The sequence below is a fragment of the Trichechus manatus genome, unplaced genomic scaffold, assembly GCF_000243295.1.
Source record: "Trichechus manatus latirostris isolate Lorelei unplaced genomic scaffold, TriManLat1.0 scaffold00008, whole genome shotgun sequence".
Taxonomy (NCBI): domain Eukaryota; kingdom Metazoa; phylum Chordata; class Mammalia; order Sirenia; family Trichechidae; genus Trichechus; species Trichechus manatus.
Window position 1 is genome coordinate 29,261,923 of NW_004443944.1, and position 21,932 is coordinate 29,283,854.

Here is a 21,932-nt window from a genome sequence, read left to right on the forward strand (position 1 = left end):
AGTTTCTCATGAAACAGTAGTACACATGTTGTTTTATGACATTGGTTAACAACCCCACAACATATTAACCCTCTAACTTCTCAACTTTTTTTTTTGGTGAAACTACACATAGCCAAAGATAAACCGTTTCAAAAATTTCTACATGCACAGTTCAGTGACATTGACTATGCTCTTCCAACTGTGTCAAGCGAATACTTTTGATTAAAATTTCAAATAAATGTGTTGAAAGTTGCAGCCTCAGCACAACTTACAATTTGATACTGTGTTTGGATTTGAGATTAGCTGAAGCCCAGCAGAAATTCATAGTTCTTACCCTGAAATATGAATTTCCCTTCCCCATTGTAGCCTCTGTGGAGCACTCTAGTAACAGATCCTGGCAGTCCACACCTGGGGTCTCTGTCACAGTGGGTCTAAGCTGATGCAGGGGTCTTCAGAAATGCCTCATGAACCCATATGAGAAAATGTTAGTGTCAGAGCACTTACTGCATAGTCCTCCTTCCTACCCCCTTTATTTGAGAATTTGGTCGCCATGAGTCGGAATCAACTTACGGCGGCTGGGTTTTTTTTCATAGTATTGTGACAGGCTTGCAGGATAGGATAAGGTTTGTGCCTTGGTCCTGTAACATTCTTAGCTTTTTACCTCAGTTTGCTGAAGTGACTCACCTAGCAAACGGTCATTTTTTTTTACGTTAAATGGAATTTAAGCATTTACTGCTACTTTTCCTTAAAGACACTGACATTTGTAAGTTACTGCAAAGTAGTTTTTATATTTAGAAAAAAAATTTTTTTCTTTCATTTTGAGATTTAAGAGCTTTAGTCCAGGGATAGAAGCCACTTACTTCTGCCAGGATGACCAGTGCACTGAGGAACTGTGGTATACAGTGGAATATTATATAACCATTGAAAGGAATGATTCTAATACATGCTACAACTTGGATGAACCTTGAGAACATTATGCAAAGTGAAAGAAGCCAGACACAAAAGGACAAATATTGTATAATCCCCCCACTTACAGAAATATCTAGAATAGGCAAATGCATAGAGACAGAAAGTAGATTAGTGGCTTCTAAGGGCTAGGTGGGGAAGGGAGAATGGGGAGTTAATGCTTACTGGGTACAGAGTTTCTGTTTGGGGTGATGAAAAAGTTTTGGGAAACAAATAGTGGTGATTGTTGGACCACATTGTGAATATAATTAATGCCACAGAATTTTACATTTTGAAATGGCTAAAATGATAAATTTTATGTTATATGTATTTTACCACAATTAAAAAAATAAAATTTTGAGAGTACTTGTTTTATTTTTTCATGATCACTTATTCCCTTCTCCTGATTCTGTAGTTTTACAAAAAGGTAACCTATAACAATATATTAACTTTGTTTAAGGCTGATGTGTTTTTATTTCCAGCGTCTTTAAGAACTAACTGTTGTAGAATATCTTAAATAGTTTATCCTCTCTCTAATTTCTTAATTTTTATAGTACTTCCTTATTACTTGGCAAATAAATTATAATTTTCAGAGAGCTGTGGATTATACATTGCTATATGTATAATTGTGCATTGTAATGCTCTTTTTGCATTTTCTCTTCTTTTCAAAGGTTTTCTTATTGTCCACTTGGCATATGCTTCTGGAATAATATTCACCATGGTTTTGGATGACCTTCCAAACTTAGAACACATCTATACTTCCTTGTGTTCATCAGCAGTGGAAGACTCAGAGATGGATTTTGACTCTGGACTAGAAGATGATGATACAAAAAGTGATAACATTTTGGAGGAGTCCACTATCTTTGTGGCCTTCAAAGGAAATATAGATGATAAAGACTTCAAATGGAAATTGGACACAATATTGGAGAATGTGTCCAATTTGTTACACATGGGTAATTGCCTAAATTATTTTTTCCTTATTGTTATTCTTTTTTGAAGTGTTTGTTTTCCATGGTTATCTCAAGTTTTATACAAGCAGTCCCCAAGTTACGAATGAGATCCGTTCCTAGGTATGTCTTTAAGTCAGATTTTAGGTAAGTTAGAACAGGTGCGTAGGGTTCTTGTTTAGCCTTACTTTAGTGCAAGAAAAGGCTCAGAGCCTTTTCAGTGATTCAAAAGTTGCATGTGCAATAAGTGAAGGTGATTGTGATAAAGAATTCGTTGTGAGTAGGGGTTGGTTCATTGGTTTCAAAGTAGGGGCAAATTTACATAATATTAAAGGGCAAGTACAAGTTGTGTGTAAGTTGGAGGTTTGTAACATGGGAGCTTACTTTATATTCAGACTGCTAAACTGGGATGAAAGGCTGATTTTAAGTGCGAAGTTTGAATTACAGGGTTTTTTATTATTATAGAAATGCTGTTGTGTTTCCTTTCAGTACGTGGAGGAACTGAACATAGCAAAGTATTGCTTCACATAGAAATCATTAAATAATCTGCTCTAGAGGATAAGAGTAATTCTCAAGACCCAAATTAATTTACAGTGTTATTTTTAACCTGGTATTGGATTTCCTTACCTGTAAAATGAAGGGGTTGGACTGGATCTTTAATACCCCTTAAAACTTAGAAAAATCTGTTATTCCATGATTCTACTTACAGTGTACTTGAAATTATTCTCTTAAATTTTAGATCAGAGGTCACTGACAGCAGTAGTACCTGCAGCCATGTGTTACTTGGCCTGCTTTATAGTGTTTGGTTTTTTCTTTTTTTTTTTAAATGTTTGAATTTAGTTGTCAGTGTTTTAAAAATTGGCATGTTTTACACAAAAAGCTAGATTTTGGATTTCTCTTTAAAAATGGGAAGGTCTGATAATGTAACATTGAGCTCTCCCTCTTTCCCAAATGGTGCTGAGCATAGCAGCTGCTAGGTGAGGACTAGATCTCACTTCACCACAGTTCCCATCAGGCCTCTTAACACATTTGGATTACCCGTCTGGCTCCTATGGGCATTTGTGTTTGACCCTTGGTTTAGATGTTCTCCATCTGTTCTGGTTAGCATCTGTCTTAGTCATCTAGTGCTGCTTTAACAGAAACACCACGAGTGGATGGTTTTAACAAAGAGAAGTTTATTCTCTCACAGTCCAGTAGGCTACAAGTCCAAATTCAGGGCATCAGCTCCAGGAGAAGGCTTTCTCTCTCTGTCGGCTCTGGAGGAAGGTCCTGGTGATGCATCAGTCTTCCCTTGGTCTGGGAGCGTCACAGCGCAGGAACCTCAGGTCCAAAGGATGCGCTCTGCTCCCAGCATTGCTGTCTTGGTGGTGTGAGGTTCCCATGTGTCTCTGCCTGCTTCTCTCTTTTATATCTCAGAAGAGATTGGCTTAAGACACTATCCAATCCTGTAAACCTCATCAGTATAACTGCTACTAATCCATCTTACTACATCATAGTGACTGAGTTTACAATACAACGAAATCACATCAGATTACAAAATGGTACACAATCATACAGTACTGGGAATCATGACCCAGCCAAGTTGACAGATATTTATGGGGGACACAATTCAATCCATGACAGCATCGTTATCTAATCCCTGCAGACACAGTACAAAGCCCAGATTTTATCCTTTTATCAGAAATCCTGATTTGGTCAGGTGCTAATTAGCTTTTTCAGATTTGGAGGGTTTTTTCTTTGAGATTTGATATCAAGTTATTGAATAACTTTCTTTTTAATCAGGTGCCTGGGCCTGGGATTTACTTTCCCATCTGTAAAATGTAATTACAAACAACATTACCTCCTCAATTAGTTACTTTTTGTATTTGCTTTTAAAAATATGTCCAGATGTTCGCATTAACTTTTCAAACTTGCTGAAATGCTGACGTGTATGTTTTCACATCCTGGCTAGAACTTATTTGCCAAATTTCTGTTATTTTTTTCCCCTCTGTTTGATGTGCTTCTGTGGAAATTCTACTGTTGTAGACTTAATTAAGTCTCCTCCTTAATTGAAGCATTTATAGGACATTGGAAGAAATGTTTTCTCTGTGACTTTATGAATATCTTTCACAGAGATGCCCAATTAATATTTAAATATTTTGGTTTTAAATATTTCAGATATTTAATTTGAATAGGTAAAATTGCTTAGCATTTTATAAATAAAACTATTCCTTTTTAGTGCTCTTTTCTTTAAATAAATTTAGTGCAGGGCTTCAAACCTCTGCTGAGAATTTGCATTTCCACCCTAGATATACTGAATCAGAATCTGCAGTTTATCAAGATCCCCAGGTGATTCTTATGTATAATAAATTTTGAGAACCACTGCTCTACTAGTGGTTCTCAGAATTGGTCCCTAACCAGCAGCGTTAGCATTGCCTGGGAACTTGTTAGAAATGTGAATTCTCAGCAGGGGTTCCAACCAAAAGGAACCCATTCAAAACCCTAGTTTAGTGGATTAAGCTGCAGATTCCCTAATATTCTGCATCCAATGTTTTTATAGAATTTCACTTGACATTTGAGACTTTTATGTTCTCAGCTTCTCAGTTCACAATCATTGAACTGAACCCAGAAGTAAACATTATTCTATTAGTTTAAACTTATCTCTCTCTTCTCTCTTATATTCCTTATTCCATCTTAATGCTTTCCATTTATTCAGTGCCTACTATGTGTCAGGTAGTATGCTGGGTTTTTTGCATGTATTATCTCATTTAGTACTCACAGTCTCATGAGGTAGTTTTTCCATAGTTTTAAAGAAGAGAAAAGTAAGTTTCAGGAAGGCTGTATAGTTTGTTCCTGGTCACCCAGGTGCTAAGTGGGAAAGCTGGGATTAGATTTAAAGTCTGTCTAATGCCAAAGCCCAAGCTCTTGCAACTAATCCAAGCTGGTACTCCTTTTTGTTTTGTTTTTGTGCAATGTTTTCTGGTGACTAAAAGATTATTAATATTATTCTTTTTCTTTCACAATCAAGAATCCAGCAAGCTAAAGGTGCAGAAGGTGGAGCCCTGGAACAGTGTGCGTGTGACATTTAACATCCCCCGGGAAGCAGCAGAGCGGCTAAGGATCCTGGCTCAGAGCAACAACCAGCAGCTTCGGGATCTGGGGATTCTCTCCGTTCAGATTGAAGGTCTGTTATTTTACCATGTGCCCATTTGGACTAAAATCATAACAACAGTAAAATACAGCAAGATTTTCTAGGCTGCTTTGTCTGTTCCTCTGCTCTTATGTTCCATAATGCCAGGTGACTCACGTAACCTGGGCTTCACGTTATAACACCTCAGGATAAAGAGGGTTTTGCTGGTCCTTATACTCTTAAGCATCCATAGCCATAGTACCATTCCTTCTTTGGCTGATTTTGACCGTCAGTCTCTCAGACTGTGGTTTTACTGGCACCCTGACCAGAAACTGATTTGTCTTTTAAAGACTATCGCTTCCATCCACCAAAACCAAACCCAAACCCATTGCTGTTGAATCAATTCTGACTCACGGCGACCCTATAGGACAGAATAGAATTGCTCCATAGGGTTTCGAAGGCTGTAATCTTTACGGAAAGGAGCCCTAGTGATGCAGTGGTTAAGCACTTGGCTGCTAGCCTAAAGGCCAGTGGTTCGAACCCACCACGTGCTCCACAGGATAAAGATGTGGCAGTGTACTTCTGTAAAGATTACAGCGTTGGACTCCCTGTGGGGTAGCTCTATTCTGTCCTGTAGTGTTGCTGTGAGTCGGAATCGACTCAACAGCAACGGGTTTGGTTTGTGTTTTTAATTTTTACGGAAGCAGACTGCCACATCTTTATCCCACAGAGACTGGTGAGTTTGAACCACCAAGTTTTCAGTTAGCAGCTGAGTGCTTAACCCCTGTACCACCAGTGCTCCTTTCCTTCCACCAACTAAGCCTTAGTATTTTTCTTTTTCTTTTTCTTTATTCATCTAACGCAGATTAGGAGGCCCTGAACAGTCCTCATGTAGCAGTATTCATTTTTCAAATTTTATCCAGAATGGTCTTTTCAAAATGAAAACATTCTCAACACACACACATATATACACATTCAATTTAAAACCCTGCTATGGCTTGCCACTATTCATAGAATAAAGACCAGACTCCTTAAAATGACCTTAGACCTTGCATGATCTGACCTCCACCTTCCTCACCCAGCCTTATCTTGTATAGCTCTACTCACTTGCTGTCTGCCTCTCCAGCTTTCTTTTGATTCCTTAAACATGCAGTTCTTCCTTCTACCAGAGGTTCCCTTGGCACTGATATCTTCTCTGTATGGAATGTTGTCTGTTACTACTACCTGTTCCCCTAGTTAATCCCTACTCAGCCTTCAGGTATCAGCTCGGATCTTGAAGATGCGTTTTCTGAACCCCTAGACTAAGTCAGAGTCCTTTGTTATGTGCTCTCACAAAAGTCTGTTTCTTCCCTTCAGATTATCTTACGCTTTCATTAGAGCAATTATTTGATTATTGTTTTATTTCCCCATTAGACTGTAAGCTCCAGTAGGTCAGGAACCATGTCTGGTTTTGCTCACTGTTGTTTGCCTGGCTTGCCTGGTACATGTTAGGTTCTTAGTAAACATCTGTTGAATGAAAGGAAGGTAAGCGCACATACAATAGCACCGCCCTGCTCCAGCACTTGGAATACAAAGATTAAACAAAATATGGTCCTTGTCTTTATGAATTCAAAAGAGCTCATGACCTTAGTGAGAAGGACAGACCTGTAAGGGATTTAACTGTGAGTGTGGGGGAGAACAAACGGGGTTCAGTCTTCGGGTGCCCAGAGATAGAACTGGCACTTCACATCCCCTCCTGTATTGATGTAAAAAAGGTGGCAACCAGTGATTCCAGCTTTCCCTTCCACTGGTGAGCCAAGTCTTGCTGACCCTGTGCTTACTTAGAGCCTAAATGCTCCACCAAACCATAGAAGTGGTATAATTTTGTATATAGGAGTGAGACTAATTATTTGCAGTCTAAGATTGTAGGTTACTGTGCTCCAAACGGGGCAATACCAACAAGCAGAAATTATTTAGAGAGGATTATGTGTAGATTGATAAATGGGGTAAATTTGATTATTTCATAAATGAAGGAATAGTGGCTTAACAGTAACTAGTTTATTATAAAAATGTTGGATTATCTAAAAGGTTGATCCAGAAAAGTAAAATTAATTTATAGCAGTCAAAGTTGAACAGTTGGGAAGAGTGGAAGCTGAACAACTATTGGATACATAACAACATATAGACTGTTTCTGCTTTATGGAACACATAAGCAATTTCTTATTTACCTGTTTCTTATTTACTTATTTAGCTATTACCTATTTATCTAAATTAAAAGATTTTGCGACCTTAATTAGTATTGTTTTCTATTAGAGGAAGGAAACACCAATTTCTTCTCTTTATCAAGCTTATTTCCTGCAAGTTCTTAAAAGGGAAAATGCTGGCTCCGCTTTATTGTTATAGCCATAAATTGAAAACAGAAGTACCAGGAAGGAAGCAAAATAAATAACATATTTTAAAAAATTATGAAGTTTGCATATGACAATGATTATTACAGTATAGAAAATGTTCTTTAACTGTTAGAACATATATGTACATGTGTCCCAGGTATCTCCTTTTCTCTCTTTTCACACTCTTTGGGAGTTCAGACAGGAGTGAAAATGGTGGCAGCAGCTGTTGCTTTCATGAAACTGGTGATGGCCGATGCATTTGTAAATTGTAAGAGGAGGTGTGGCCACTGTCATGGTATCTGTTTGAAGGGGTTGGAAGACAGGTTGTTCTCCAACAGATTATTCTCCATCGAAGACTCCCTATACCCTTCCTTTTTGAGTTTTGACCAAGGAGTTGGGGAGTGCCTCTTTTTGGAGGATATTTTGTGACCCCCTCTGTAAATTAATGGTGATCTAAAGCAGGAGCCTGCAAACTTTTTCTGTAAAAAGCCAGATGGTAAATATTTTTGGCTTTGTGAACCATGTTGTCTCTACCACAACTACTCAACTCTTCCATTGTAGCGCAAAAGTAGCCACAGACAATACATAAATGAATTAATGTGCCTGTGTTCCAATAAACCTTTATTTAAATAAATAGGCAATGGGCTGGATTTGGCCCATGGGCCATAGTTTACAAGTTTGGGAGCCAGTATAATACCGCCAGTACAGTGTTCACTACAGTGTGTATTTCTTTGACACAAATTAGCTTATATGCAGTTAGTAAATAGAGGAGTGATAAGTTTAATGTGGAAATTGTGTTTATTCATATGTGATTTTTCCTACGCAAGAGGAACTGGAGTAGTGGCAATCGAATTCTAATTATCAACAGGGGAAAAAAAAAAGCCTTTAGCTCAGCTGCTGCATAGGTGGGAATCTTTTCAGCTCTATTTTAAGAAACTTAAGAAAGTTTGCACTCAGGTGCCTTCCCCAAAAGTGCACCTCCAGCTTTACATGGCTCTCAGCTTATGAAAAATTGCACATTCTCCTGTCTCTACCTTGATGGAAGCCCCACTGCTCAGAGCTCCACTGCCTCTGCATTGTCTCAGTACCTTTAGCCAGGCATTTCCACTCTGTTGTATCTGGGTATGTTGCCTCCACCAATTTTTGTTTTTATTAGTGCTCTGGTGACAAAGTAGCATAGGCTTTGAGTCTGCCCCAACCTTGTTTTTCCCATAAATCCCATTATTTTCAGTGTGAAATTTTACAGAATGTGAGGTTTTTCAAGAACATATATAGAAAAATGCCTATGATTCTTTGTAAGGTTATGATGTCTCTTCATCATATGTTCAGTAAATACCTAATGAGCACCTACCATGTACCAGGCACTGTTTTATGTATAAAGGATATAGTTAGGCTGTATAATCTATCATCTAAATTAGAACTCATTGTGAAAGGGTGTGCTGTTAATAATTATGCTAGGACAATGGATGTAAACTGGGCTGTCCTAGAAACTGGGGAGACTTTTGATTATTCTAATATAGTGATAGGGAGGCAGACAAGAAAACAAGTGAGTGAATAAGTCTAATCACAAAAAGACTTCTGAATGATAAAGTAGGATGTGTTCTGAAGAAAATAAGATGTTTTGATAAAGGATGACCTAGCGCTAGGCTGCTAACCAAATGGTTGGTAGTTGGAGTCCACTGAGAGGCACCTTGGAAGAAAGGCCTGGTGATGTAATTCTGAAAAATCAGCAACTGAAAAGCCTATAGAGTACAGGTCTACTCTATACACATGGGGTCGCCATGAGTTGGAATCGACTCTATACATTTTTTTTTTTTTTTAACCTTGGATAAGATGGCTGGGTGAGGCCATTTTGGACATGTGACACTTAAGCTGACAGGAATATTGAGAAGTTACCTATGTGAAGCGTGCTGGAGAACTGTTCTAGACAGAAGGAACAGCATGTGCAAAGACCTTGAGATGAGAGGCAGTTTTGTGGCCTAAGAAACTAAAAAAATGCCACTGAGGCTCAGTCCTTGTTACTAAAGGTGAAAATAGCATGAGATGAAGTTGGAGAGGTAGGCAAGGGCTAGATCTGGGTTCAGTAAGGTAGCCATAAGCCACATGTGGCTGTTGAGCACTGGAAATTTGATTAGTCTAAAATGATACGCACTTTAAATGTAAAATACACACTGAATTTTGAAGACTTAGTACCCCCCCGCAAAGAGAATGTAAAATATTAATCTCATTAATAATTTTTATATTAATTGCATGTTAAAACAATACATTGGATGTATTGGGTTAAATAAAATATATTACAATTAATTACACCTGTTTCTTTTTACCTTTTTAATGTGGCTTCTAGAAAATTTTAAATTACATGTTATATTTTTATTGAATATCACTGGGATAGGTAGATGATTTGAGGTCTTATATGCCCTCTTAAGGAGTTTGGCTTTTATTTCTAAAACAATTGACCAGTTGTTCAGTTGAACAGTTGACCAGTTTTAAACCAAAACAGTGATATGATCTAATAACTATTTTGAGAATAGTACTTTCTTCTTAGAGTGTCTTAGTAAGTTTGGTATATTAATGGTACTTCCCTTTGGTAAAAAAAAAAAACAAAAAAAAAAAAAACGAAAAACCTGAAGACCTGTATTTTCTTTCTCTTTTACTCCCAATTCCCATAGGCAAGTTTAGAGTATCTTGTAGCCCCCAGTAATTGGTCCCTTATTGACAGGATATTTGTTCCCTATAGCCATCCTACCTCCCTGGATAAAATACTTAATGACCTGGATCAGTGACCAGACAGAGGAAACTGTTGTACCCTCATTAGCTTCTTGCTTTATCAACTGGCTCTGCCAGCCAGGACCCCACATTAAGAAAGGACTCAGGTGAATGCAGGCTTTTAACTCTTAAGCCACAGGCTAGCTGTACTTTTATTTGTCCACAAGGTGGTGCTGTCTTCCATACAACAATCAAAATTTTGGGTTAAGTGTAGGAATCATTCTAAAACTTGTTTCAGAAATCTTTTTGTCATTAGACCAAGTAGGATTTAAATTGCCTCAAAGTTTAGGGCCTACTTAATTGGAACATTTGTAGTGACATTACCTCCTAGGCTATTGTGAGGGTCAAATAGATAAGATTTTATAAACATTAAAAGTCCTGTACAGGGAACACAACAGAGAGTCCCTCATGGAGCAGGAGAAAAGTGGGATGCAGAACTCAAATTCTAGTAAAAAGACTAGACTTAATGGTTTAACTGAGACTGGAGGGACCCTGGAAGATGTGGCGCCTGGGCTCTCTGTTAGCCCAAAACTAAAACCATTCCCAAGGCCAACTCTTCAGACAAAGATTAGACTGGACTACGGGACATAAAATGATACATGTGAGGAGTGTGCTTCTTAGCTCAAGTAGATACATGAGATTAAATGAGCAGCTCTCGTCCGGAGGTGAGATGAGAAGGCAGAGAGGGTCAGGACCTGGCTGAATGGACACTGGAAATCCAGGGTGGAAAGGAAGAGTGTGCTGCCACAGTACAGGGAGAGCAAGTAGGGTCACAAAACAATGTATGTATAAATTTTTGTATGAGAGACTAACTTGATTATAAACTTTCACTTAAAGCACAACAATAAAAAAAAAAAAAGTCCTGTACAAATGTTGGTCTTATCATCAGGTGTCTCAGAAGTAAATTAGTAGCAGCCTATCTACTCTTCATTGCATAAATTTCTCTGCAGGAAATCTGCTGCAGTTATTGACAGGAAATTGATATTTTGCCCACAAGTGTTACAGTTGTCCCTACATCATCCATTCTTTCTTCATCAAGCTTTCTTATACATCTACCTTCTGATCATAAATTCCCAAAAGGAAATCTAGAATTTTGGGATTTCTGAGAATGTTTTTTTCCTCTGCCACATCCCCCCACAAAAAAATTGGTAAGCTAGTTGAAAATCAGTATTCAGAGTTCCAAGCTCTCTGTGAATGCTAAGTATCATTAATTATTGCCTATATGTTATATTGTAAGTGAGAATTGGTTATGATGTTTTCCTTGTGCTTCACGTTAAGTAAACCTGCTCAGATGGGATTGAAGAAAGACCCATGTAGTATTGAACTTATGCTTTTTGTGGTGGTAAACTTACCATAATTCTTTAAAAACACAAAAAATCAGGGCTCTTCTGTACCTGTTTTTGAACAAAATTTGCCTTGGTTTTTCTTATTGTGATGATTTCCTTTTTTATAAATTGACTATCATTTTCAGGGGAAGGTGCTATCAACCTGGCTTTGGCTCAGAACCGAAACCAAGATGTAAGAATGAATGGACCTATGGGAGCTGGAAATTCAGTTAGGATGGAGGCAGGATTTCCCATGGCAGGTGGTCCAGGTGAGATCTCCCACTCAGTTGTATGACATCTTTCTAGTTTCTTTCTCTTTGTTTTTGACTTGATTTGCAAATGTGTAATCATATGGGTCCAGCAAGATAGGCTGGGCTGGTGACACACCAACATTTCTATTTACTGGATCAGAAAAGCAAGACATGGGTCATTCTCAGGAGACTAGGGTCACAGTGCATGGACCAAATACCCTTTGCAGTCTTTTGGGCTCATGCTTAAAGGTAGATGAGCACTGAGCCATGCAGCAAACATTTATTGAGTTCCTGTTGTATGTCAGGGCCTATGCTAAGTGTTAGAAATGAAAATGAATAAAAAATGTTCTACCTTCAAGATGTTTACAATGTAGTAGAGAATGTAGCTTTCCAAATCCTTATCACATTTTCTAAGGCTGAAAATCTGTGACCTCAGAGTTCTTGTGTGCTTATGTGAAACCTACATAACTATATGGGAGAACCTGTCTAATTATGTATTTAAAATTTGAGAGGGTTATATTTTAAGTGTTCTTCCTTTTTAAAAAAAAATATTGTGATTTTTCAAACACTTAATGCGCATCAAAAGACTTTAACAAAAGAGTAAAAAGACAACCTACAGGCTGGGAAAAAATTTTGGCTACGACAGATCCGATCAGCGTCTGATCTCTAAAATCTACAAGATACTGCAAAACCTCAACAACAAGAAGACAAACAACCCAATTAAAAAATGAGCAAAGGATATGAACAGGCAGCTCACCAAAGAAGACATTCAGGCGGCTAACAGACACCTGAGGAAATGCTCACGATCATTAGCCATTAGAGAAGTGCAAATCAAAACTACAGTGAGATACCATCTCACCCCAACAAGACTAGCATTAATCCAAAAAACACAAAACAAATGTTGGAGAGGTTGTGGAGAGACAGGAACACTTACACACTGTTGGTGGGAATGTAAAATGGTACAACCACTTTGGAAATTGATTTGGCGCTTCCTTAAAAAGCTAGAAATAGAAGTACCATGCGATCCAGCAGTTCTGCTCCTTGGAATATATCCTAGAGAAATAACCGTCATACAAATAGGTATATGCACACCCATGTTCATTGCAGCACTGTTCACGATAGCAAAAAGATGGAAACAACTTAGATGCCCATCAACAGACGAATGGATAAACAAATTATGGTATATTCACACAATGGCATACTACGCAACAATAAAGAACAGTGATGAATCCGTGAAACATCTCATAACATGGAAGAATCTGGAAGGTATTATGCTAAGTGAACTTAGTCACAAAAGGATAAATGTTGTGTAAGAACGCAAGAAAAGGTTTAAACACAGAAGAAAACATTCTTTTGATGGTAACTAGATAGTAGACAAGAATTATCTTAGGTGAAGGGAAGGACAGCACACACTACAGGGGAAATCAGCACAACTGGACTAAGCCAAAGCTAAGAAGGCTTCTGAATACAGCCAAACACTTCGAGGGACAGTGTAGCAGGGGCGGGGGTCTGGGGACCATGGTTTCAGGGGAAGTCTAGGTCAGTTGGCATAACAAAGTTTTTTTTTAAATTTTTTTTCCCATACAAAAATTTATACATACACTGTTATGTGACTGTAATTGCTTTCCCGATACTGTGACAGCACACTCCTCCTTTCCACCCCATGTCGATTCAACCAGCTCCTAAACCTGTCTGTCTTCCCATCTCACCTCCAGACAGAAGCTGCCCATTTAGTCTCTTGTATCTACTTGAACTAAGAGGCACACTCCTCACGATGATCACTTTATGTCTCACAGTCCAGTCCAATCCTTGTCTGAAGAGTAGGCTTCGGAAATTGTTTTAGTTCTGAGCTGATAGAGAATCCAGGGGCCATGCTTTCCGGGTTACCTCAAGTTTCAATCAGACCATTAAGTCTACTCTTCTCACTAGAATTTGAGTTTTGCACCCCACCTTTCTCCTGCTCCATCTGGGAGTCTCTGTTGTGTTCCCTGTCAGGGCAGTCATTGGTGGTAGCTGGGCACCATCTAGTTCTTCTGGTCTCAGGCTGATGAAGTCTCTGGTTTATGTGGGGCATAACAAAGTTTTTTAAGAAAATGTTCTGCATTCCACTTTGGTGAGTGGCATCTGGGGTCTTAAAAGCTAGTGAGCAGCCATCTAAGATGCATCAATTGGTCCCAACCCACCTGGAATAAAGGAGAATGAAGAATACCATGGACACAAAGAAAAGTATTAGCCCAAGAGACAGAAAGGGCCACATAAATGAGACTTCATCAGCCTGAGACCAGAAGAACTAGATGGTGCCCGGCTACTACCAGTGACTGCCCTAACAGGGAACACAACAGAGAGTCCCGGATAGAGCAGGAGAAAAATGCATGCAGAACGCAAATTCTTGTAAAAAGACCAGACTTAATGGTTTGGTTGAGACTGGAGGGACCCTGGAAGACGTGGCCCCCGGACTCTCTGTTAGCCCGAAACTAAAACCATTCCCGAGGCCAGCTCTTCAGACAAAGATTAGACTGAACTATGGGACATAAAATGATACTCGTGAAGAGTGTGGTTCTTAGCTCAAGTAGATACATGAGACTAAATGGGTGGCTCCTGTCCAGAGGCAAGATGAGAAGGCAGAGAATGTCAGGAGCTGGTTAAATGGACACAGGAATTCCGGGCTGGAAAGAAAGAGTGTGCTGTCATAGTATAGGGAGAGCAAGTAGGGTCACAAAACAGTGTATGTATAAATTTTTGTATGAGAGACTAACTTGAATTGTAAACTTTCACTTAAAGCACAACAATTAAAAAAAATTCTTATTGCGATTTTGGAGAAAATTTGCATAGCAAATTAGGTTCTCATTCAACCATTTCTAAATATATTATTCAATAATATTGATAATACTTTTCACAATGTGTCAGCATTCTTATTATTTCCATTCTGATTGTTCTGTTTGCATTACTCTAGCTTTCTTGTCCTCCTTTACCTTCTCATCTTTGGTCTAGGGTAAATGTTGACCATTAGGTCTCATTTAGATGATTGTTTAGAGAAGCACAGTACTCACGGGTATTATTTTATGAGCCACTCTGTGTTTTGACTGACGGGTGACCTCCAGGAGTGGTTTGAGTTACAAGTTTAAAGGGTATCCCAGGGCAGTAGTCTCGGAGGTTCCTCTAGTCTCTACCAGTCCAGGAAATCTGGCTCTTTTTAGGAATTTGAGTTTTGTTCTACATTTTTTTCCCATTCTGTCCAGGACCATCTATGTGTCCCTGGTCGGAATGGTTGGTAATGTTAGCCAGGCACCATCTAGTTCTTCTGGTCTCAAGGTAGTTGAGGTTGTGGCTTGTGTAGACTGTTAGTCCTGTAGAGTAATTTCTAGTCTTTGGTTTCCTTCTTTCTCTTTTGCTCCAGACGTATAATGACCAATAGTTGTATCTCAGATGGCCGCTCGCAAGGTTTTAAGACCCCAGAAGTTACCACACTAGGATGTAGAACGTTACCTTTATGAGCTATGTTATGCTAATTGACCGAGTCACTGCCGATGTCAAACCCAGTAACCCAATCTTGTGAGGTGTTTGGTTATGTCTAGGAAGTATCCATAACTGTGCCCCGCAATGTGCTTAATTTTATATATACATATATATATACAGCACACACAAACACGTATATACATTTGCCTACAGAAAGATCTGTACATGTGCACTTTTATATTCATATGTGCTTACCTTCACATATATAAACATACACATTTATGTAGCCAGATACATATGTTTTGGTTGTAATTACTATTGTTGCAAAAATGTATGTGTTGAGGCTTTTCCCAAAATCATCCCTTATTTTTGTGTACTTCTTAGTGTCATCTTTTACCCTGGTCAAGTTGTGCTGACTTCACCTTTATTCAGTATCGCCTTACCCATCACCAAAACTAACAAGTCCTTTCCTAATAACTCTGAAGTTTCTTCAGAGGTTGAACTCTCTCCAGAATCACAGAGTATTATAATTAAATTAGCTGTCTTATTTAAAGCTGAGAAAGCTGTGGAGCCCACAGGAGGGAAGTGATTTTCCCGGGGTCAAGTTGTAATGAGCTAACATCATAGATCTCCTAACTCCCAATTCAGTGCTCTTTTCACTATCCTAGTGGCTTTTGGAGTCCCGGTGGCACAAATGGTTAAGTGCTTGACTACTAGCTGAAAGAGTGGCAGTTCGAACCCATCCAGAGGCACCTTGGAAGACAGACCTGGCAATCTGCTTCCATAAAGATTATAGCCTAGAAACCCTGTGGGGCAGTTCTACTCATAGTGACTCGATGGCACAGAACAGCAACAACTAGCAATTTGCCAATATCTAGTAAAATTGAAGATGTTTACGCTTTAAAAGAAGTCCCCAGATGGTGCAAACAGTGAACACGCTTGGCTGCTAACTGAAAAGTCAGCAGTTCAAGTCCACCTAGAGTGCCTCGGAAGAAAGGCCTGGCAGTCTGCTTCTGAAACATTAAAAACCCTGTGGAGGATAGTTCTATTCTGACACACTTGAGGTCACCATGAGTTGAAATTGACTTGATAGCAGTCAACTAAAACCTAGCATTTCTAAGTATATAGTTTCAGCATACTCTCACGTATATCCATAAGAATACACGACAAACACATGACATTGCAAAATTGTAGGAGTGAAAAGTTAGGGGAAAAAACTATTATTCATTAGCAGGAGAATGGATGTCTGGTACCATATAGTGGCGTACTATTATAGCAGTCAAGGTGAATGAATTACAGCTACATGTATTTACGTAGATGAGTCTCAAAAATGTTAAACGAAGAAAGAAATTGAAGAATACATATAATATGGTGCCACTTATACAAAGATTAAACGTGTACAAAAAATGCTACGCAGTTTACCTGCATATGTATAATAGGTAATGTTAACCCAACTATAAGGTAAGAGGGAAGGATTGGGAGGGAGTAGGGGGCTTCTACTGTATCTGTATATATCTGAAAGAGATAAGAGCAAAATTTTAGATTTAAACAAGCTGGATGATGGGTACAGAAATTTTCCATACCTTTTCATATTCTTGAAATATTTCATTAAAAGCAAAAATTGTGCCGAGTCCAGTACTCTATTTTAGGGATTTTTTTTTTTTTTCTAGGATTAATAAGGATGACCAACCCTGCCACTGTTATGATACCCCAGGGTGGAAACGTGTCGTCTTCCATGATGGCACCAGTCCCCAATCCAGAATTGCAGCCCAGGACTCCTCGCCCTGCTTCTCAATCAGGTAATGCCTTCCAATCTTTGAGGATTGAAGGGGCTGAAATTCCCTGCAGGGGTCATTACAAAATTCAGCTGTCTCTGATGCCAAATTCCTAACTGCCCTACTCATATGTCACTTTCTTTACAAAATCTGCCCTGATTCTATCATCATTTCCTTCTCAGAATTTCTCATTATACTCTTATCATTTCTACCCCCAACATTCCCAAAAGAGTATACCTTGACATATTTATCCTGCAAAATACTCCACGACAGAGAATTCTTTAGTCAAGTAAGTTTAGGAAGCGCAGCACACTTGACTCTCCCTCCTGGAGATTCAAGATTAACATATTGGAAGTTAACATATTGGAAAGTCCTCCAGTGAAGAAACCTGTTTAAGGTTGTTAGGTCCAGTGTTTCCCAAATATAGTTGGCTGTGTTTTTTGTTTTGTTTTTCTTGAGACACTAATTAACATAGTTCCCCAGAATGTGCCTTGGAAAATACTGTTCTCTACATTTTATGTTTGGCTCTTATATCCACTGTTGAACCATAAGCTCTTACTAGCCAAGATTCATCTTTCTGTCATCTTGGCACATTGCTTTGCACGTAGGAGGTACTTATGTTTTGTTGAGTGGTACCAGCAGGCTTTGGGAGCCTAGGGTTGCTATGAGTCCGAATCGACTCTATGGCAGTGGGTTTTTTTGTTGTTGTGTATTTGGGCAGAGCAACAGTTAAGTGCTCGGCTGCTAACTGAAAGGTTGGCGGTTCAAACCCACCCAGCAGCTCCATGGGAGAAAGACCTAGCAATCTGCTCCCATAAAGATTACAGCCTAGAAAACCCTATGGGGACAGTTCATTCTGCCACCTGGGGTTGCTGTGAGTCAGAATCAACTCAACAGCATTTAGCAACAATAACAACAGCTAGTAGGTTTTACTGTATATTTGCAGAATTGCCAAGACCATTGCACTAGGATCTAGGTTGCAATAGGTTGATTATTGCTTTGTTGACTGTCTTTATAATACAGATTCAATGGATCCACTCCTCTCTGGGCTCCATGTACAGCAGCAAAGTCATCCCTCAGGATCTTTAGCTCCTCCACAACACCCAATGCAGTCTGTTCCTGTGAACAGACAAATGAACCCTGCTAATTTTCCTCAGCTGCAGCAGCAGCAACAGCAGCAGCAACAGCAACAGCAACAGTTGCAAGCAAGACCCCCACAGCAACATCAGCAGCAGCAGCCACAGGGAATTCGACCCCAATTTACTGCCCCAACTCAGGTGCCTGTTCCTCCAGGCTGGAACCAGCTGCCTTCTGGAGCCCTTCAGCCTCCTCCAGCCCAGGGTTCTCTGGGCACAATGACTGCAAACCAAGGATGGAAGAAGGCTCCTCTGCCTGGCCCAATGCAACAGCAGCTCCAGGCAAGACCATCCTTAGCCACAGTACAGACACCGTCCCACCCTCCCCCTCCATATCCCTTTGGCAGCCAGCAAGCCTCACAAGCGCATACAAACTTTCCTCAGATGAGCAACCCAGGCCAGTTCACAGCTCCTCAGATGAAGAGCTTGCAGGGAGGGCCCTCCAGGGTCCCGACCCCGCTGCAGCAGCCCCACCTCACCAACAAGTCTCCTGCCTCCTCACCCTCCTCCTTCCAGCAGGGATCTCCTGCATCCTCCCCAACGGTTAACCAAACTCAGCAGCAGATGGGACCAAGGCCACCTCAAAATAACACACTTCCCCAGGGATTTCAGCAGCCCGTCAGCTCTCCAGGTCGGAATCCTGTGGTTCAACAGGGAAATGTGCCACCTAACTTCATGGTGATGCAGCAGCAACCACCAAACCAGGGGCCACAGAGTTTACATCCAGGCCTAGGAGGTGAGGAACACTGAAGCTATTTGTGTTAGTAAATTTGCTGGAGATAGATCTTAGTAGAACTTACAGCTTTAGAGTTAATGGAGGGGAATAAAATAAAGATATAATCATTTGGTTTTGTGGATATGCTGGTGACACTTGATATAACTTAGTTAACTTGATACATTATGTAACATGTTACTGGTAAAATTTAAGCTAGCCCTCTGGATAAAAAGGTAGATGAAATGTAATATAGAGATGTCTTTTTTGTTTTTCAAATTATTTTTGCTTGACCTTGACTAGTAAATTTAAATGTCTGTTTATAAGAAACATGCATTTTATTTATTAACAACTTAAACTGCTCAGCTGTTGAAAAAATTAAGATTATGCAGTAGAGCAAAAATGAAAAGATAGGTATGGGGTTCTTATTGGGAAAAAGACCTTCTAATTATCTATTTTGATTATCCTAACTAGTAAAATAGTAAGCATGGTATTTGTTAAATTTGGTTAAAGTATTAAAGGGGAATAAGTTCAGAAATCATTGACTTTTATAGTTTTATAATGCCAATGCCTGCTCCTTAGAGAGGGAATTCCACCAGTTATACCTAAAGGAGATTTATTTATTTATTTTGTAAGGTGCCTCTTGTATGAAGAAAAAGCAATGGAGCTTAATGTGTGAGAGGTAAAACGATTACAGTAAAACTTATCCATCTCCATGTTTATTATTTATTCTTATTAATCATTGACCTAGTGCACATGAATGTGCTTGGAGCTTTTCAGTAGAGAATATAGAGTGTCAAGTAATAGTGTCATTTGATAAACATAACCCCACCAAAAGACACTCATTGCCTACCCAGAAAAAACCCTTGCATCTTTAGTGCAACATAGCAAAGGCATGTTCCCATGGTTTCTGGTGAAATTAAGTTGCTGATCAGTCTTTCACTCTGTTGTAATTAATTTTGCTGACATGCAGGCGCTAATATTTGAATTCTAAGAAGTTTTTAGAAAAAGCAAGTATGTTTCAGCTCCAAACTTCACTGCTCTGGGCATTTCTCCTGGATCAGTGGAAGCTGGGTAGTCCCTCCTGAAAATGTGATTACTGACTTAATTACAGTGGAAGCATGCAAATGGGGACTTGTCACTGCTAAAGAAAGACAAATGCATATTTGTCTATAATAAGTGTTTTTCAGGGCATTGAAAATTTAGCCCTAAAAAATAATAAATGGACTAATACAAGAAAAGTTTTAAGTGAGCTTTAGGTCTTGATGCTTTCATAGAGCAGATGATGTGCTCACCTAGGTGATCTGGCCACATCAAGGCCTTTGTTATAAACAGTGAGTGGGTCTGAGATTCTCCTTATTACAAATTTGTTTTCTGAAATTAGGCCTTCCTATAAAAGGAAATAATACTTTAGTAAGATTTCATTAGAGCATGGTTTTTGGTACCATAGCTGTCAGAATTGCAGTAAACCTTATGAGGGCAAGGCATAATGATAAATTTAATATAGCCTCACCTTAAAGCTCCTGTGAACTGTTTCTAATCTGTCTATTCCAAAGAGACAAGCACAATATTGGGGGGGAAGTTTTCTGCAGAGGAGATTGTCATCCATTTCCCTCGAAGGAAAACAAATCACGTATCTGTCCTTAATAACAGGACCCAGCTCTTTGTTTATGTCTGAATATGAGACAATTTAGTATATTCCTTTGGTGCCTGTGTTAAAGTATGTAAAGTTTTGGGGTCCGTTGTATTACAGAGAAAAGTGAGCCCTCAAACCTTGCTGTGGCGTGGCCTCAGATCACATTTAGGGAGCAGATTGCCATCTTTTCCTTGGCATGTTCTAAGTGGAAATTTTTAGTATTTTTCATTTTGACAATGCTCATGTAAGAAATTGTGTTGATTTTTTTAACCATCTTTCTCAACCTTATTATTAGAGATCCTACCAGTGTGACAGAGATCTAAGCCAGTGGAGACTTCATGCAGCTCATCCTTCCTTATTCATTTCACATCTAAGCAAGAGTATAAATTTGCTAGGTAACTTCCGTACTCATTGTTTTCTATTAAGGAATGCCTAAACGCCTCCCACCTGGCTTCTCAGCAGGACAGGCCAATCCAAACTTTATGCAAGGTCAGGTGCCTTCGACCACAGCAACCACCCCTGGGAATTCAGGAGCTCCTCAGCTGCAAGCAAATCAAAATGTCCAGCATGCAGGTTTGTCTTCTGCCATTTATTCAACCAGCATTTATTAAGCATGGTGTGGTAGATACTCTGATAGGTGGTAGGGGTATGTACAGATTCAAGTCCTGTCTCCCCCCCTCCCCCGCCCCATCCTTAATTTCAAACCTGTAAATAATTATTCTTTCCGGGCAATAACTGATATATTCAAAGTAGGTAAAATGTCTCAGGAACCTGGAAACAGCTAAGAAAAGGAGTTGAAACTTGACTTAAAACAGTACAGCAGATTTTTCTGTAAGGGACCAGACAGTAAATATTTTAGTCTTTACAGGTTACGCAGTCTCTTGCAACTACTCAGTTCTGCTGTTGTAGTACAAAAGCAGCCATACACAATTCGTAAACGAATGAGTATGGCAGTGTCCCAAACACTTTTTATTTGTAAAAAGGCAGTGGGCTAAATTTGACCCACAAGCCATTGTTTGCTAAACCCTGAGTTAGAGCTTACTCAGGCAGTAGGTGAAAATACTTCTCTGGCATAGGAAACTAAAGGTACAAAGGCATGGAGGCACATGGCATGTTAGGGCAAATGCAACTTTTAAAATCTATATGTAGTACATGTTAGCTTTGTTCATATTGAATGTCATGCCAACGGTGTACTGTAAACAAGAAGAAATTTTGGAGGGAGGATAGGATGGAGCTAAAAAGTATTAATAAAAAAAAAAAAAAAAAAAGGCTAAAAAGTGTTAGTAAAGCAGTAACCTGTAAGCCCAGACTTTATGTTTCTGGTTTCTTAGGTCCCACATGACTAGTCCTCTTACTCTTTCTCATTCAAACAGTTTGGACTGAATTAGCACAAACATTTTCTGAACTCCGTCCCTACTGTATGGAGTTAATTTTGTTATGTGGTTTTAACTTTAATTGTATATCACTAAGGAATGAGAAAAGCCTTGACTTAGTAAGAAAAAAATTTCAAATTATCTCTTGAACGA

General features: G+C 39.2%; 1 protein-coding gene across 4 annotated transcripts in view; it reads left to right on the forward strand.

Moving 5' to 3' along the window:
- The window catches only part of NCOA6 (nuclear receptor coactivator 6), a 98,218-nt gene that overhangs the window by 36,847 nt on the left and 39,439 nt on the right, over positions 1 to 21,932 (forward strand). For all 4 annotated transcript variants that reach the window (XM_023725152.1, XM_023725161.1, XM_004370416.3 and 1 more), the window contains 6 exons: positions 1,596 to 1,877; positions 4,879 to 5,034; positions 11,587 to 11,709; positions 16,818 to 16,946; positions 17,946 to 18,794; positions 20,833 to 20,979. In XM_023725152.1, the coding sequence (XP_023580920.1) occupies positions 1,643 to 1,877; positions 4,879 to 5,034; positions 11,587 to 11,709; positions 16,818 to 16,946; positions 17,946 to 18,794; positions 20,833 to 20,979 (1,639 nt within the window). In that variant the 5' untranslated portion in view covers positions 1,596 to 1,642. The remainder of the gene's footprint in view (positions 1 to 1,595; positions 1,878 to 4,878; positions 5,035 to 11,586; positions 11,710 to 16,817; positions 16,947 to 17,945; positions 18,795 to 20,832; positions 20,980 to 21,932) is intronic.